At 42.5% G+C, this 18900-nt stretch overlaps 1 protein-coding gene across 1 annotated transcript in view; it reads right to left on the reverse strand.

Annotated features, from left to right (window-relative positions):
- LOC115110717 (nebulin-like) overlaps positions 1-18900 on the reverse strand; it is an 81125-nt gene that overhangs the window by 43065 nt on the left and 19160 nt on the right. The window contains exons 30-72 of the mRNA XM_065013442.1: positions 18243-18449; positions 17931-18035; positions 17711-17818; positions 17280-17591; positions 16963-17169; positions 16741-16845; positions 16397-16504; positions 15941-16252; positions 15601-15807; positions 15378-15482; positions 15111-15218; positions 14599-14910; positions 14184-14390; positions 13971-14075; positions 13769-13876; positions 13371-13682; positions 13080-13283; positions 12777-12881; positions 12556-12663; positions 12112-12423; positions 11821-12024; positions 11518-11622; positions 8458-8565; positions 8014-8325; positions 7723-7926; positions 7420-7524; positions 7199-7306; positions 6777-7088; positions 6435-6638; positions 4671-4775; positions 4401-4508; positions 3763-4074; positions 3434-3637; positions 3133-3237; positions 2846-2953; positions 2276-2587; positions 1936-2139; positions 1677-1781; positions 1445-1552; positions 1043-1354; positions 698-901; positions 396-500; positions 67-174 (exon numbers count right to left, since the gene is read on the reverse strand). Coding sequence (XP_064869514.1) covers positions 67-174; positions 396-500; positions 698-901; positions 1043-1354; positions 1445-1552; positions 1677-1781; positions 1936-2139; positions 2276-2587; positions 2846-2953; positions 3133-3237; positions 3434-3637; positions 3763-4074; positions 4401-4508; positions 4671-4775; positions 6435-6638; positions 6777-7088; positions 7199-7306; positions 7420-7524; positions 7723-7926; positions 8014-8325; positions 8458-8565; positions 11518-11622; positions 11821-12024; positions 12112-12423; positions 12556-12663; positions 12777-12881; positions 13080-13283; positions 13371-13682; positions 13769-13876; positions 13971-14075; positions 14184-14390; positions 14599-14910; positions 15111-15218; positions 15378-15482; positions 15601-15807; positions 15941-16252; positions 16397-16504; positions 16741-16845; positions 16963-17169; positions 17280-17591; positions 17711-17818; positions 17931-18035; positions 18243-18449 — 7719 coding nt within the window. The remainder of the gene's footprint in view (positions 1-66; positions 175-395; positions 501-697; positions 902-1042; positions 1355-1444; positions 1553-1676; positions 1782-1935; positions 2140-2275; positions 2588-2845; positions 2954-3132; positions 3238-3433; positions 3638-3762; positions 4075-4400; positions 4509-4670; positions 4776-6434; positions 6639-6776; positions 7089-7198; positions 7307-7419; positions 7525-7722; positions 7927-8013; positions 8326-8457; positions 8566-11517; positions 11623-11820; positions 12025-12111; positions 12424-12555; positions 12664-12776; positions 12882-13079; positions 13284-13370; positions 13683-13768; positions 13877-13970; positions 14076-14183; positions 14391-14598; positions 14911-15110; positions 15219-15377; positions 15483-15600; positions 15808-15940; positions 16253-16396; positions 16505-16740; positions 16846-16962; positions 17170-17279; positions 17592-17710; positions 17819-17930; positions 18036-18242; positions 18450-18900) is intronic.

Below are 18900 nucleotides of genomic sequence, written 5' to 3' on the forward strand. Positions count from 1 at the left end.
GTTAATTCCACTGACTCCATTGAATCAAGTGACCTAAATGAAATGGACGCAGTTATTTTCTCTTACGTCGCTGATGATGTCTCTAGATTTTCTGGCCTTCAGCACAGCGATGGCGTCCTCCTTGATGTGGTATCCCTTAGCCTTGTCAGCATCCCAATCCTTAGTGTACAGTTTCTGTGAAATGGAAAGATCATTGAGTCAGTGAGTCAAATAATAACATCTGGGCATACTGTTATATGCATATGAACCAAAAATCGCTACAGGTTTCTTCATATGTGTATCTGAATCAATGTCTTTATATTATTGCTGACTGAATATGTTCATTGCACTCTGAAAATAGATTAAATTAAACAAAAGACACAGTATGTGCAAAGCGTTCAGTGAACCAGACGTACGTTGCTGATGGCAATAGCATTAGCCTTGGACAGCACTATAGAAGGTAGGTCATTGTTCAGGTGGATATTGGTCTTCTCAGTATCCCAAACTTCTCTATATTTCCTCTGTGAAAAGCAACAAACACACACAATCAAAGGGTTAATGATAAATCCAACCATTGTTATCGCAGACTAGCTCTATATTTCACAAAATCTCGATCTCCGCTGTTACTAGAAATGCATTTTTACAAAGAGACCAAGATAACAGGTTAGGTTTGGCTACTCAAGAAGGACACTTCAATAGGAAAAAACAAAGTACTCACACCACTGAGGGTCTCAGCATTCTGCTTTGACAGGACAAACTCTGGAGAGTCAATGACACTGGTGAATTTGATAGAGCTGGGGGGCTGGCGGTACAGCCTTTCGTTGAGGATGGTTTGGGCATTTTTAGCCTTAATGACATCCACAGAACCCTGGGGCAACCAGCCGCACCCTCTAAGCCACTCCAGATCAGCCCTGTACACAGCCTGGAAGGAAGGAACCATGGTTCAGGTAATCATTACTCCTGATGGGATAGTAGTGTAATAGTTGGTTGAACTTCAACGGTCGATAGGTTAGGATCCAGAAATAGACAATACGGATTGGACTATAATTCTCTGTGTACTTACGTCACTATGCAGATCGTAGACCTTCCTGGCTTGGACAACATCAGTGTTGTCTGGCATACAGGTCCAGTTGTGCAGTTTAGTTCTGTAGGAGAATTCTTGGATCTGAGACTGGCCTTTCTTGGCCAAGTCGAAGGACATCATGTCAAGTGGGAGACGGAACTTGGTCTTGGTGAGGTGGAAGTCCTTCTTGTAGAGAATATCACTGGAAATCCTGGCGGCATTGGCAGCCATCACAAGCAGAGGGTCATCCTCAATGCATAGGGCTCCAACATGGTGGCCACACTGATTGCGGAAGCCGGCCTTGTATTTGTACTGAAAAAAGAGAGGACTAGCTAAGTATTGAGTTGTTTTTTTATGATTGCTGCCTATGCTCATTCAGAGGAGATGGATATACAAACTTACATCACTGATGATTTCTCTGCCCTTCTTGGCATGTTGGACAGCAATGGCATCCTTATCCAGGTGATAGCCCTGTCCGATCATCTCGTCAAATCCTTCACGGTAGTGTTTCTGAAATAACACCAAAAATCAAAAAAATTGAAGAGGTTGCGAGACCTATAGCTCATATAGATAGATAAAATTAGATCAACTTGAGTGAACGAAAACAGCTTGAGGCAAAGTAAGGAGGACCTACGTTGCTCAGGATGATCGCGTTGGCCTTGGCCAGCACAAGCTCTGGCAGCTCATTGCCGACGTGGATGTTGACCTTATCAGCCTCCCACTGTTCAACATACTGGCGCTGAAATATGAGAAAAGGATGGCAATGTTATAAGAAAATAATGTGTTTCACTATTCCTCTCTTTTCAATATTAGTCTCTGCATCCTGTGAATCTGCATGTATGTATACCTGAGTTCAATCTCCCTCCACACTAGAAAGAAATAAGTCATTTTACCTTGTCCATTATCTGGGCATTGGCCGCAGCCAAGGCATAAGGCATTCCGTCGGTTGTGGCGGTAAACTTGAAGTTGCTTGGATGCTGGCGATATTTCCTCTCGCTCAGGATCTCGCTGGCCTTCTTGGCTTTCTCAACGTCGATCGAGCCAATAGGGACCCAGCCAGTGCCTCTGAGCCACTCCAAATCAGCCCTGTACACAGCCTGTTTTATATGAGAGCAACAGAGAGAGAACAATTGGTCAGGAAGTAAACGTCAGCGGTATAATATTTGTCTGAATTGATAGGTGTAGTCCCCCCCGACACCTCATAATCTTAAGGAGCGATCATAATCTACTTACGTCACTATGCAGAGCATAGACCTTCCTGGCCTGGACGACATCACTGGAGTCTGGCAGACAGGTCCAGTTGTGCAGGCGAGTTCTGTAGTTGAAGTCGTTGACCTGAATCTGGCATTTCTTGGCCAGTTCAATGGTCAGCATGTCCACTGGCAGGTGGAATTTAGTCTTGGATTTGTTGAAGTCCTTCTTGTACAGGGCATCACTGGCAATTCTGGCTGAGTTAAGCGCCAGCACGAGCAGAGGGTCATCCTCGACACAGCGGGCTCCAATGTGATGGCCAACCTGTTTACGGTAGCCTGCCTTGTACTTGTACTATACCGAACCAAAAAGGTAGAAAGTATGTAATGGGGATTTCAGTCAATTAAAAGTGTACACAGTATTGATATAGTCAGTTCCTTTGTGATAACGTGATAACAAAATAAGTACTGACATCTTGTACTATATAGAGGCAAAAAAGTATCTACTTGTACTTTATGTCCAACATTACATAAATTATGATAATCTGTTTGCATCAACCGCTTGAAATTTTTCAAATAATATGAAAAAAGGAGGAACGTATCCTGTACTCACATCACTGATGATTTCTCTACTATGCTTGGCAGCTTTGATGGCGATACAATCGTTTTTCAGGTCATAGCCCTTCTTGTACATCTCCTCCAGTTCGGATTTGTATGTTTTCTGAAAAAGCATATAGAGACACAGCTTAGAAACAAAGCCAACACATTAATAATAATTACTAGAACAGTACTAGAGATATTATTAATTACTAGAGCTTTAGATAAAGTCTTTGGCCACACATCAGCTATTGAAAGTGTAATATAGTAATGTATGTAGCAAAGGAAGCAAAGAGGACCTACGTTGCTTATGTTGATCGCGTTGGCCTTGGCCAGCACAAGTTCTGGAAGCTCATTGCCGACGTGGATTTTGACCTTATCAGCATCCCATTGTGCAACATAGTTGCCCTGAAAAACAAGAGAAAACATTATTATGTTATAAGAAAATAATAAGGTAATATTACATGCCATTTTAATAGCGCATTTGTCAGACCCAAAGACTCTTGAAAAAAGCAACCAGAAATGCAAGATTGACCATCCAAACCACTGATCTGAGTGAGAGACATAGTTCAAAAAGCATTTATGTATTGAACATTTCACCAACCTTGTTCATGATCTCAGCATTGGCCTTGGCCAGCACCATAGGCATGGAGTGCATGTCGGTGGTATATTTAAGAGTATCTGGTTTCTGCTTGTAGAGGCGGTCGCTCAGGATCTCTGAAGCTTTCTTGGCTTTCAACACATCCAGAGAGCCAATGGGGACCCAGCCAGTACCTCTAATGAACTCCATGTCGGCATGGTAGACAGCCTGAAGGGTGGAAAGCATCAATCAATCAAACAAACAATCACACTTACTGTAGACATAAAAACAATTGTAAGTGGTTAATGGAAAAGAAACAAGAATTTTATCCAGTATATGGAGAAGAAGCTTACGTCACTATGCAGATCGTAGACCCTCCTGGCATGGACGACATCACTGGAGTCTGGCAGACAGGTCCAGTTGTGCAGTTTGGTTCTGTAGTTGAAGTCATTGACCTGGATCTGGTTCTTCTTGCACAACTCAAAGGCCATCATGTCCAATGGGAGATGGAACTTGGTTTTGGACTGGTGGAAGTCCTTCTTGTACAGGGCATCACTGGCAATCTTGGCTGAGTTAATAGCCAGTATGAGCAGAGGGTCATCCTCAACGCAGCGCGCTCCAATGTGGTGGCCAAGCTGCTTGCTGTATCCAGCCTTGTACTTGTACTGAAAGAGATCAGAAGAGAATGTTTTGAGTTTGTGTACCAACTTCAGTCATAAAATGGTGCACTTATTGAACATCCTTTCCTTATAAATTTGTCAGTGTTTCAAATAAGACATTCCAAGTGTATTTATGCCTGAGTAATTCACTCATTAATTGATTCAGCAATTTAATTCGGAAATTGTTATTAGTATAACGCTTCCTTAGCACTTTAATAATTAGGAAAATATCTTTAAAGGTTTGCTTACATCAATGATAATGTAGCTTAAGGCCTTGAAAATGGTCAAATTATAATAATGTGAAAAAAGGGGGACAAAAATACAGTACTCACATCGCTGATAATCTCTCTGCCGTGCTTGGCAGCCTTAACGGAGATAGCATCGACAGGTAGGTAATAGCCCTTCTTGATGGTATCATCAAATCCTTGTCTGTACAGTTTCTATAAAAAGGAGAAAGAACAAGCGTTTAAAAAACGGGTCACAAAACATTGAAGAGGTTGAGAGATACATAAATTAGACAGATATACAGTACATATATAGATATAGCTAAAACTAGATTTGAGTGAACGAAAACAGATTGAGGTAAAGTAAGGAGGACCTACGTTGCTCAGGGTGATCGCGTTGGCCTTGGCCAGCACAAGCTCTGGAAGCTCATTGCCAACGTGGATTTTGATCTTATCAGCATCCCATTGTTCAACATACTGGCGCTGAAATACGAGATAAAAATGGCTATGTTATGAAAAATAATAATAACAATAATATTTGTTTTGCACCCCCCCCTAAAAAAAAAATATATATTTTTTAAGCAACTCAGTCTGGCTTTAAAATTACTCTTGAAAGTTGTAATAGTAGAATGCACAAGGTGTAATTGCTAAATTGGGTAGTGCATCATCAGTTGCTCTTGTCATGTCAGTCATTGCATATCTTAGAGACCTATTTATAACTTGTCAGAAATGTCCAGATCAACAAGCACATTTTTTATTTAGGTTTTTAAGCCCATAGATTTTGTTGTAATTTCTTGGTCACACAAATATCGCATGAATGCACATTAGACATGGGCTTTAAAACTGCTTAATGGTCTTTGCACTCCAAATGTAATGACAACATGTGTAGAATTGCAGGAAATAAGCTTTAAACCTGCAAAATTCTCTTGACCAACAAGAAGGGTGTGAACAGTTTATGTCATGAACAGTGCTTGTGCCCATAGAAATAGATGTGGTGTGTGCGAGCACGCTCAGGGGGGCAGCGGGACACACTCAAACCGGTGCACCTGGCACCTGCTACCATACCCCAGTCAAAGGCACTTTCATCTTTTGTCTTGCCATTTCACATTCTGAATGGCACAAATACACAATCCTTGTCTCAATTGTCTCGAAGCTTAAAAATCCTTCTTCAACCTGTCTACTCCACTTCATCTACACTGATTGAAGTGGATTTAACAAGTGACATCAATCAGGGTTCATAGCTTTCACTTGGATTCACCTGGTCAGTCTATGTTATGAAAGAGCTGAACACTCCTTGTATGTATTAGATACTGAATCTACAGTTGAAGTCGGAAGTTTGCATACACCTTAGCCAAATATATTTAAACTCAGTTTTTCACAATTCCTGACATTTACTCCTAGTAAAAACTCCCTGTCTTAATTTTAAGAATGTGAAATGTAGTTGAGAGAATGATACTTCCAAAGTTGTGGCAAAATGGCTTAAGGACAACAAAGTCAAGGTATTGGAGTGGTCATCACAAAACCCTGACCTCAATCCTATAGAAAATGTGTGGGCAGAACTGAAAAAGCGTGTGCGAGCAAGGAGGCCTACAAACCTGACTCAGTTACACCAGCTTTGTCAGGAGGAATGGGACAAAATTCACCCAACTTATTGTGGGAAGCTTGTGGAAGGGTACCCAAAACGTTTGACCCAAGTAAAAAAATGTAAAGGCAATGCTACCAAATACTGATTGAGTGTATGTAAACTTCTGACCCAATGGGAATGTGATGAAAGAAATAAAAGCTGAAATAAATCATTCTATCAACTATTATTCTGACATTTCACATTCTTAAAATAAAGTGGTGATCCTAACTGATCTAAGACAGGGAATTTTTACTAGGATTAAATGTCAGGAATTGTGAAAAACTGAGTTTAAATATATTTGGCTAAGGTGTATGTAAACGTCTGACTTCAACTGTATTAGATAGGGTCTTGGACTTGGTGTTGGGGTGGACCTTGTCCTCCCATGCCTTAGTGTAGAAATGCTGCAAGATATCATATGAGAATGGCAGCTCCATAAAACCTCAAATTGGATTTTGGTGTTGAATTCTGGTGTAACAGGAAACTGTGTAGTTAGCTGGAAGACATTAGTTGAAGTTTACCTTGTTCATGATCTGGGCATTACTTTTGGCCAGAACGATATCCATGCTGTCGAGGGGGCTTTTGAAGGCCAGAGTGCTGGGGTGCTGGCGGTATTTCCTCTCACTCAAGATCTCGGCGGCCTTCTTTGCTTTTTCCACATCAAGTGAGCCAATGGGGACCCATCCCATTCCCCTGAGCCACTTCGTGTCAGCCCTGTACACCGCCTAAGAGGGATATCATACTCCCATTACATGGTGCCAACTCAAACCTTTTATCACTGGGTTTGACTAGTCCTGGGTGCTTCATTAACAACGTGAGTAAACATTTTACAAGAAAGAGTGGAATGAACTTTTTAAACTTACCTCACTATTAATGTCATAGACATGTCTGGCCTGGACGACATCACTGGAGTCTGGCAGACAGGTCCAGTTGTGCAGGCGAGTTCTGTAGTTGAAGTCATTGACCTGGATCTGGTTCTTCTTGCACAACTCAAAGGCCATCATGTCCAATGGGAGGTGGAACTTGGTTTTGGACTGGTGGAAGTCCTTCTTGTACAGAGCATCACTGGCAATCTTAGCTGAGTTAAGCGCCAGCACGAGCAGAGGGTCATCCTCGACACAGCGGGCTCCAATGTGATGGCCAACCTGTTTACGGTAGCCTGCCTTGTACTTGTACTATACCGAACCAAAAAGGTAGAAAGTATGTAATGAGGATTTCAGTAAATTAAAGGTGTACACAGTATTGATATAGTCAGTTCCTTTGTGATAACAAAATAAGTACTTACATCACTGATAATTTCCCTGCCGTGCTTGGCTGCGATGATAGCAATGGCATCATTGCGCAAATCATAGCCCTTCTTCTTATCCTCTTCCATTGCTTTTCTGTATTGGTTCTGTATGAAGAAGAAAATAAAACATCCATAGATATGGATTTCTCTACAATAAGTATTATTTTTGAACATATACATTCATCAGGAGGGTTACCTTTGTGCCACCATTTACTTACCCAACTGTAGTTGGACTTGTTTGCATTGGCCAAAACCACTTCCATCGCATCTGGCATAATGTGGTTCTTGGTCTTGTCCTTCTCCCAGGCCTCAGTGTACGCTTGCTGCAATAACGAGTTTCAAGTTCAAACTAACAACATTAAGTGCCTCTTCATATCATTGGCTCAAATATAATGCAAAGTAGGGGAGATCAGATTACATTAAAGCAGGTTTAAATGATGGAATCATTATTTGAATATAATCTACCAGGGGAAACATACGAAGGCAAAGGATTAGTAAATATATACCACTTAGTCAAATACCTTGTTGGCATTATCATTATTTTGTTTCGCCAAAACCATTCCCATGTCTTGAACTGAGACGGTGAACTTGAAGTTGCTTGGGTGCTGACGATACAGCTTCTCACTCAGGACCTCTGTGGCTTTCTTTGCCTTCTCAACATCAAGTGAGCCGATGGGAACCCATCCAATACCTTGCAGGCTCTTGAGATCTGCCTTGTACACAGCCTAGACACAACAATACCACAAAGGTCAACATGGCCAGAATAAAAACAATCACACTGGAAAAACATGACCTAGTTAATACATACTTACATCACTCGCTATGTCATAGACATGTCTGGCATGGACGACATCACTGGAGTCTGGCAGACAGGTCCAGTTGTGCAGGCGAGTTACATATTTGGCATGGTTGACCTGAATCTGGTTCTTTTTGGCCAACTCAAAGGCAATCATGTCCAATGGGAGGTGGAACTTGGTTTTGGACTGGTGGAAGTCCTTCTTGTACAGGGCATCACTGGCAATCTTAGCTGAGTTAATAGCCAGCATAAGCAGAGGGTCATCCTCAACGCAGCGGGCTCCAATGTGGTGGCCAACCTGCTTACGGTAGCCAGTCTTGTACTTGTGCTACAGAAAGCAAATATGAAATGGCAGTGTTGAGGGTTCTCTTAATTTTCCAGAAGTACATTTTATTTATTGTGTCATGAAATAGTTAAGAAATATAATCGGTTACGATGGCTAGATGTTCAATGAACTTACATCACTGATAATTTCCCTGCCATGCTTGGCTGCGATGATAGCAATGGCATCATTGCGCAAATCATAGCCCTTCTTCTTATCCTCTTCCATTGCTTTTCTGTATTGGTTCTGTATGAAGAAGAAAATAAAACGTCCATAGATATGGGTATTTCAAATGTTTATTTTATTTCATCTTTATTTAGCCAGGTAGGCAAGTTGAGAACAAGTTCTCATTTACAACTGCGACCTGGCCAAGAATAAAGCAAAGCAGTTCGACACATACAACAACACAGAGTTACACATGGAATAAACAAAACATACAGTCAGTAATACAGTTGAAGAAAATCTTTATACAGTGTGTGCAAATGAGGTAAGATAAGGGAGGTAAGGCAATAAATAGGCCATGGTGGTGAAGTAATTACAATATACCAATTAGACACTAGAGTGATTGATGTGCAGAAGATGAATGTGCAAGTAGAGATACATGGGTGCAAAGGAGCAAGATAAATAAATAAATACAGTATGGGGATGAGGTAGTTGGATGGGCTATTTACAGATGGGCTATGTACAGGTGCAGTGATCTGTGAGCTGCTCAGACAGCTGGTGCTTAAAGCTAGTGAGGGAGGTAAGAGTCTCCAGCTTCAGTGATTTTTGTCATTCATTCCAGTCATTGGCAGCAGAGAACTGGAAGGAAAGGCGGCCAAAGGAGGAATTGGCTTTGGGGGTGACTAGAGAGATATATCTGCTGGAGCGCGTGCTACGGGTGGGTGCTACTATGGTGACCAGTGAGCTGAGATAAGGCGGGGCCTTACCTATCAGAGACTTGTAGATGACCTGAAGCCAGTGGGTTTGGCAACGAGTATGAAGCGAGGGCCAGCCAACGAGAGCGTACAGGTCACAGTGGTGGGTAGTATATGGGGCTTTGGTGACAAAACGGATGGCACTGTGATAGATTGCATCCAATTTGTTGAGTAGAGTGTTGGGGGCTATTTTGTAAATGACATCGCCGAAGTCGAGGATCGGTAGGATGGTCAGTTTTACGAGAGTATGTTTGGCAGCATGAGTGAAGGATGCTTTGTTGTGAAATAGGAAGCCGATTCTAGATTGAATTTTGGATTGGAGATGCCTAATGTGAGTCTGGAAGGAGAGTTTACAGTCTAACCAGACACCTAGGTATTTGTAGTTGTCCACATATTCTAAGTCAGAACCGTCCAGAGTAGTGACGCTGGGCGGGCGGGCAGGTTTGGGCAGTGATCGGTTGAAAAGCATGCATTTAGTTTTACTTGCATTTAAGAGCAGTTGGAGGCCACGGAAGGAGAGTTGTATGGCATTGAAGCTCGTCTGGAGGTTAGTTAACACAGTGTCCAAAGAAGGTCCAGAAGTATACAGAATGGTGTCATCTGCGTAGAGGTGGATCAGAGAATCACCAGCAGCAAGAGCGACATCATTGATGTATACAGAGAAGAGAGTCGACATGGGAATTGAACCCTGTGGCACCCCCATGGAGACTGCCAGAGGTCTGAACAACATGCCCACCGATTTGACACACTGGACTCTGTCAGATAAGTAGTTGGTGAACCAGGTGAGGCAGTCATTTGAGAAACCAAGGCTGTTTCGTCAGCCGATAAGAATGTGGTGATTGACAAAGTCGAAAGCCTTGGCCAAGTCGATGAATACGGCTGCACAGTAATGTCTCTTATCAATGGCAGTTATGATATCGTTTAGGAGCTTGAGTGTGGCTGAGGTGCACCCATGACCAGCTCGGAAACCAGATTGCATAGCAGAGAAGGTACGGTGGGATTCTAAATGGCCGGTAATCTGTTTGTTAACTTGGCTTTCGAAGACCTTAGAATGGCAGGGTAGGATAGATAAAGGTCTGTAGCAGTTTGGGTCTATAGTGTCTCCCCCTTTGAAGAGGGGGATGACCGTGGCAGCTTTCCAATCTTTGGGAATCTCAGACGATACAAAAGAGAGGTTGAACAGGCTAGTAATAGGGGTTGCAACAATTTTGGCAGATCATTTTAGAAAGAGATGGTCCAGATTGTCTAGCCCGGCTGATTTGTAGGGGTCCAGATTTTGCAGCTCTTTCAGAACATCAGCTATCTGGATTTGGGTGAAGGAGAAATGGGGGGGCTTGGGCGGATTTCTATGGAGGGTGCCGGGCAGTTAACCGGGGTAGGGGTAGCCAGGTGGAAAGCATGGCCAGCCATAGAGAAATGCTTGTTGAAATGCTCAATTATAGGGGATTTATCGGTAGTGACAGTGTTTCCTAGCCTCAGTGCAGTGGGCAGCTGGGAGGAGGTGCTCTTATTCTCCATGGACTTTACAGTGTCTCAGAACTTTTTAGAGTTTGTACTACAGGATGCACATTTCTGTTTGAAAAAGCTAGCCTTAGCTTTCCTAACTGTCTGTGTATAATGGTTCCTAATTGCCCTGAAAAGTTGCATATCACAGGGGCTATTCGTTGCTAATGCAGAACGCCACAGGATGTTTTTGTGCTGGTCAAAGGCAGACAGGTCTGGAGTGAACCAAGGACTATATCTATTCCGGATTCTACATTTTTTGAACGGAGCATGCTTATTGAAGATGGTGAGGACGGCACTTTTAAAGAATAACCAGGCATCCTCTACTGACGGGATGAGGTCAATGTCATTCCAGGATACCCCGGCCAGGTCGATTAGAAAGGTCTGTTCACTGAAGTGTTTTAGGGAGCGTTTGACAGTGATGAGGGGTGGTTGTTTGACCGCAGACCCATTTTGGATGCAGGCAATGAGGCAGTGACCGCTGAGATCTAGGTTGAAAACAGCAGAGGTGTATTTGGAGGGCGAGTAAGTTAGGATGATATCTATGAGGGTGCCCGTGTTTACGGATTTCGGGTTTTACCTGGTAGGTTCATTGATCATTTGTGTGAGATTGAGGGCATCAAGCAATGATAGCAATGGCAATCAAATCACAATTTATTTAAAATGCATTTAAAAAAGTTACAACATACTTTACTGAAGAAAAAAACAAAACAAAAAGTATTATTTTTGAACATATACATTCATCAGGAGGGTTACCTTTGTGCCACCATTTACTTACCCAACTGTAGTTGGACTTGTTTGCATTGGCCAAAACCACTTCCATCGCATCTGGCATAATGTGGTTCTTGGTCTTGTCCTTCTCCCAGGCCTCAGTGTACGCTTGCTGCAATAACGAGTTTCAAGTTCAAACTAACAACATTAAGTGCCTCTTCATATCATTGGCTCAAATATAATGCAAAGTAGGGGAGATCAGATTACATTAAAGCAGGTTTAGATGATGGAATCGTTATTTGAATATAATCTACCAGGGGAAACATATGAAGGCAAAGGATTAGTAAAGATATACCACTTAGTCAAATACCTTGTTGGCATTATCATTATTTTGTTTCGCCAAAACCATTCCCATGTCTTGAACTGAGCTGGTGAACTTGAAGTTGCTTGGGTGCTGACGATACAGCTTCTCACTCAGGACCTCTGAGGCTTTCTTTGCCTTCTCAACATCAAGTGAGCCGATGGGAACCCATCCGATACCTTGTAGGCTCTTGAGATCAGCCTTGTACACAGCCTAGACACAACAATACCACAAAGGTCAACATGGCCAGAATAAAAACAATCACACTGGAAAAACCTGATCTAGTTAATTCATACTTACATCGCTCGCTATGTCATAGACATGTCTGGCATGGACGACATCACTGGAGTCTGGCAGACAGGTCCAGTTGTGCAGGCGAGTTACATATTTGGCATGGTTGACCTGAATCTGGTTCTTTTTGGCCAACTCAAAGGCAATCATGTCCAATGGGAGATGGAACTTGGTTTTGGACTGGTGGAAGTCCTTCTTGTACAGGGCATCACTGGCAATCTTAGCTGAGTTAATAGCCAGCATAAGCAGAGGGTCATCCTCAACGCAGCGGGCTCCAATGTGGTGGCCAACCTGCTTACGGTAGCCAGTCTTGTACTTGTGCTACAGAAAGCAAATATGAAATGGCAGTGTTGAGGGTTCTCTTAATTTTCCAGAAGTACATTTTATTTATTGTGTCATGAAATAGTTAAGAAATATAATCGGTTACGATGGCTAGATGTTCAATGAACTTACATCACTGATAATTTCCCTGCCATGCTTGGCTGCGATGATAGCAATGGCATCATTGCGCAAATCATAGCCCTTCTTCTTATCCTCTTCCATTGCTTTTCTGTATTGGTTCTGTATGAAGAAGAAAATAAAACATCCATAGATATGGATTTCTCCACAATAAGTATTATTTTTGAACATATACATTCATCAGGAGGGTTACCTTTGTGCCACCATTTACTTACCCAACTGTAGTTGGACTTGTTTGCATTGGCCAAAACCACTTCCATCGCATCTGGCATAATGTGGTTCTTGGTCTTGTCCTTCTCCCAGGCCTCAGTGTACGCTTGCTGCAATAACGAGTTTCAAGTTCAAACTAACAACATTAAGTGCCTCTTCATATCATTGGCTCAAATATAATGCAAAGTAGGGGAGATCAGATTACATTAAAGCAGGTTTAAATGATGGAATCATTATTTCAATATAATCTACCAGGGGAAACATACGAAGGCAAAGGATTAGTAAATATATACCACTTAGTCAAATACCTTGTTGGCATTATCATTATTTTGTTTCGCCAAAACCATTCCCATGTCTTGAACTGAGCTGGTGAACTTGAAGTTGCTTGGGTGCTGACGATACAGCTTCTCACTCAGGACCTCTGAGGCTTTCTTTGCCTTCTCAACATCAAGTGAGCCGATGGGAACCCATCCGATACCTTGTAGGCTCTTGAGATCAGCCTTGTACACAGCCTAGACACAACAATACCACAAAGGTCAACATGGCCAGAATAAAAACAATCACACTGGAAAAACCTGATCTAGTTCATTCATACTTACATCACTCGCTATGTCATAGACATGTCTGGCATGGACGACATCACTGGAGTCTGGCAGACAGGTCCAGTTGTGCAGGCGAGTTACATATTTGGCATGGTTGACCTGAATCTGATTCTTTTTGGCCAACTCAAAGGCAATCATGTCCAATGGGAGATGGAACCTTGTCTTGGACTTGTGGAAGTCTTTCTTGTACAGGGCATCACTGGCAATCTTAGCTGAGTTCAGAGCCAGCATGAGCAGAGGGTCATCCTCGATACAGCGGGCTCCAATGTGGTGGCCAATCTGTTTACGGTAGCCAGCCCTGTATTTGAACTTAATAAATGATAATGAGATAGTTAGGTTTAATTCAAAAGCTGAAGTTCACACACCATTTATTCAATAAACAGTGTTTAACTTACATCGCTAGCAATGGATGTGCCCTGTTTGGCTGCCTGGATTGCAATAGCATCGTTGCGCAGGTCATAACCCTTCTTCTTGTCCTGTTCATTGGCAAGCTTATACAGTGTCTGTACAGGAGAAGAAAAACAAGTTTTGAATGACAGAATTATGACAATGCAGCCTAAATGAACAATATGATGAGGTGTGGAAGGAATAACCTACATTGCTGCAGTTGATCTTGTTGGCTCTGGCCAAAACCACCTCCATTGAGTCTGGCATCATGTGGACAGTGGTCTTATCCTTATTCCAGGTGTCAATGTACGTTTGCTATAAGACAGATATATTTGTTAGTGTTTTGAAGTATCACCATGTATATGTGTATATAATATACTGTATACATATACAGTATGCATAGACATAGATGCAAAGAATGACCTTGTTCATGATCGCATTGTTAGCACTGGCCAGGACGAGGTCCATGGAGTGCATGTCTTTGGTAAACTTGAAGCCGCTGGGGTGTTGGCGGTAAAGTTTCTCACTGCCAATCAGGCCAGCTGTTTTGGCTTTCTCTACATCCAGAGAACCAATGGGAATCCATCCTGTGCCTTTGATGTAAGTCTCATAGTCACTTTTGTACAAATTCTGCAGAAATAAGTAAATACTGTCAGGTTCTAAATAACAGAGTAAAGGAATTGACGGACAACATAAAACATTCTCACAGATTTGGATGTGGTTTAACAGCTCAGAATAGGGGAATGGATCAATTATGTCAGGGGAAAAATACATTGTATACAAAAACATGTTGTTTTTTTGTTTGTTGTTATGTATTTATGAGTAAAATAATACTCACATCACTAGCGATCGTCTGCATCTGCTTAGCCAACTCCACGTTCATGGCATCGGCAAGCACAGTGTAATGGTGCTGGATCTTCCTGTAGCCTGCATACGTCTGCACTGTGGAGGCGTGTTTGGCATGCGCAATACTCATCATGTCTACTGGGGAGTGATACTTCAGCTTAGACTTGTGGTAGTCCTTCTTGTAGTTCTTGTCACTCTGCAACCTGGCCACCTCCATGTAGTGCACCAGCAAGGGGTCATCCTGAAGATTACGGCAGCCCACTTGTTTTCCCCTATTCTTCTGGTGATTCAGCTTGTACTTGTACTGTGTAAATAAACAATGTATTATTCCCAGAACGAAAGATAATATTTCGAAAAATAAGAATTTATTTGACACAAGGTCCAATGGAAATTCCCCTTCTGCTTTATCCCAACCGATCTGATAGACTCACATACTCAAACAGAGGTTGGAGCACATTGTAAAATGGTTTTAAAGGCTTTTAATTGTTGGTCTGAGTCACTCACGTCGCTGGCGATTTTGGTGCCCTGCTTGGCAGCCTGGATGGTGATGGCATCAACCTTCAGGTCGTAACCCTTATTATACATTGCCTCCAGACCTGCTCTGTAGGTTTTCTGGAATAGAGGAGAAACTATTTATAAAAATATGACCAAAATAACATTTGTTAAATACTTCCAAGACCTATTTGAAGTTATATTGCAAAAGCATGATGGATACAAAGAGGAATATTTTGATGATAGATAGTAACACACGTGTGGAAAAGGTAGCCTTACCTGACTCATGTTGATAGCATTAGCCTTGGCCAGGACAATCTCAGGGGCATCTGGCATCACATGGACTGTGAGCTTGTCCTTGTGCCATTGTTTGGTGTATTCTTGCTGCAATCAAAATGATTCACCAATCAATTAACCTACACTCTCATTATGAGACACATTAGAAATAAACTGTGATAACAGCTTTATTTTTCACAAACGTACACGTCTGGCCTGAGCATACCTTGTTCATGATCTTGTTGTTGTCAGTGGCCAGGACCATGTCCATGGAGTCCATCAGCTTCTTGAACTGGAATTTGGAAGGGTGTGTACGGTACTTATGTTCACTCTGGATGTCTGCGCCAACCTTTGCAAGCTCCACCGGCAGCGAGCCAACAGGAATCCATCCCGTTCCTCTCACATAGTTGTTCCAGTCAGACTTGTACTCGTACTGGAGAAAGGCATTAGAGTTGAGAAATGGGTGATTAGCAAAACAATAATATGAGTGGTAAGGATGTATAATTGATCAGCAATGTTTACTATGTTTAGTTGGTGCTATGTTACTATGTAACTGCTGAACTCACATCACTGCAACTGGCATTCATGGTGCGAGCCAGCTCAAGGTTCATGGAATCAGGGAGAAGAGTGTAGTGGTGTTGGACTTTCCTGTAGCCAGTATAGGTTTGCACTGCAGATGCTTGCTTAGCATGTGCAACACTCATCATGTCAACTGGGGAGCAGTACTTCAGCTTGGACTTGTGGTAGTCCTTCTTGTAGTTCCTCTCACTCTGCATCTTGGCCACCTGCATGTAGTGCACCAGCAAGGGGTCATCCTGAAGGTTACGGCAGCCCACTTGTTTGCCTCTTCCCTTCTCGTACGCCAGCTTGTACTTGTACTGTAAAAAATATACAGGTGTTTAGTCAATTACAGAAGCAGCGTCCGATCACATTAATTCTCTACACAGTTGATAGCTGATAAAAGTGACGGAAAACAGGATCTATGCAGCAAGCAAACAGAAATGAAATTATTTTACACTTACGTCACTGGCAATGGTAGTGCCTTTCTTGGCAGCCAGAATGGCAATGGCATCAGGTTTGAGATCGTAGCCCTTTCTATACATGTCCTCCAGACCGGATTTGTAGAGTTTCTGAAAAGGTATATAGACACAGCTTAGAAACAGAGCCCAAAAAGGACTATTAAATGCATGGTTCTTACTTTTAAATTACAGTTTGAATGTCTGTGACTTTCAGACTTTTGAAAGTAGTTTTGATTCTATAGATATGATTAAAATTACAGTAACTAGTTAGAAAGGGGCAACGAGTATGCCGTCGTATACAGTATTAGTTAGTAGTGACATTGGAAGATGAGACGGGATGATCATACCTGACTCATGTTGATAGCATTAGCCTTGGCCAGGACAATCTCAGGGGCATCTGGCATCACATGGACTGTGAGCTTGTCCTTGTGCCATTGTTTGGTGTATTCTTGCTGCAAAGTAATTGACACAAACACAGATAAAGAATAACATTAGGACAAACGAGATAACATCACAGTTTAAACAATCTATTTTTAATTTCCAATATGGTGTTACAGTTTATAGTTTACCTTGTTCATGATCTTGTTGTTGTCAGTGGCCAGGACCATGTCCATGGAGTCCATCAGCTTCTTGAACTGGAATTTGGAAGGGTGTGTACGGTACTTATGTTCACTCTGGATGTCCGCGCCAACCTTTGCAAGCTCCACCGGCAGCGAGCCAACAGGAATCCATCCCGTTCCTCTCACATAGTTGTTCCAGTCAGACTTGTACTCATACTGGAGAATGAAACAAAGGCAAATAAATTAAGTATTTGACACCCGAAAGCTTTTTAACAGAAAACGTACACCCCTAGTACTAGGCTGAAGTCGCATAAACAAGTACTCACATCACTGCAACTGGCATTCACGGTGCGAGCCAACACAAAGTTCATGGAGTCAGGGAGAAGACTGTAATGGTGTCGGATCTTCCTGTAGCCAATATAGGTTTGTGCTGCAGAGGCTTGCTTAGCATGTGCAACACTCATCATGTCAACTGGGGAGCAGTACTTCAGCTTGGACTTGTGGTAGTCCTTCTTGTAGTTCCTCTCACTCTGCATCTTGGCCACCTGCATGTAGTGCACCAGCAAGGGGTCATCCTGAAGATTACGGCAGCCCACTTGTTTGCCTCTTCCCTTCACATGGTCTTTCTTGTACTGGATCTGAAAGGAACAAGTAAAAAATCATCAGATAATCTGACACTATTCAAAGTAGGAACATTGTTGTTGACTACATCTTGTACATCTTTTCATGTTGTCCTGGTGATTTATTGCATACTTACATCACTGGCAATATGTCTGCCATGCTTAGCATGGATGACAGAGATAGCATCTGGCCTCATGTCGTAGCCTTTGGCGATATCTTCCACCCACTTGTGCTTGTAGTGAGACTATGAGAAATCAAAGAAACCAGTCAAACATCGCCTGTCTATAGGCAATACTTGCACATCTTTAAAATGTCAGAGAAATTGAGTCTGTGTGTGTTTGTGGGTGTGTACTGACCTCACTCAGGGTCTGGGCGTTGTACTTGGCCTGGAGGAACTGAGGGCTGTCTGCAGGCAGGTTGTACGTGTGCTTGAACTTCTCGCCAGACGCTCTGTATGAAGCCTGAACAGAGAGAAATAACAAGGTAATGACATTCAACATCCATAGTAGGGAATAAAATACATGGAATAAAAACATGAAAACCATTCATTTCCTCATATCTTGTATGTAAACTCAATAAATGTACGACTTCTGAAAGATTAGCCTTGGTGGGCTAAAATAGATCCTAAAAAACAATAAACGATAATCAAAGTTACTTTAAGTTCTTACGTCATCAAGTAACTTGGTGTTGGTCATGGCAAGGGCCATGTTCATCTGGTCAGTCAGACTGGTGAACTTCAGGGTGCTGGGGTGCACACGGTAGCCGTGCTCATCTAGGGCTGCCTTGGCTGTCTTAGCCAACTCCACATCCATAGAGCCAATAGGAATCCAGCCAGAACCCCTGTACACGTTGTTGTAGTCAGACTTATAGGTGTTCTGTAGAGACACACAACGAAACAGGAAAGGTATCACAACAGGTATTAGGACAGGTATCAGGAAAGGTATAAGGACAGGTATCAGGACAGGACAGCTATCAGGACAGGTATCAGGACAGGTATCAGTAAAGGTATTAAAACAGGTTTTATAACAGGTATCAGGACATGTACAAAGACAGGTATCAGGACATGTATCAGGACATGTATAAAGACAGGTATCAGGACAGGTATCAGGGCAGGTATCATGACAGGTATCAAGACAGATATCAGGGCAGGTATCAGGACAGGTATCGGGACAGGACAGAACAGCTATCAGGACAGGACAGGTATCAGGGAACGTATCAGGACAGTTATCAAGGCAGGTATCTGGACAGGAATCTGGACAGGAATCTGGACAGGTATCAGGACAGGTATCAGGACAGGTATCAGAACAGGTCAGATATCAGGACAGG

Source organism: Oncorhynchus nerka, linkage group LG3 (genome assembly GCF_034236695.1).
Source record: "Oncorhynchus nerka isolate Pitt River linkage group LG3, Oner_Uvic_2.0, whole genome shotgun sequence".
NCBI classification, from domain to species: domain Eukaryota; kingdom Metazoa; phylum Chordata; class Actinopteri; order Salmoniformes; family Salmonidae; genus Oncorhynchus; species Oncorhynchus nerka.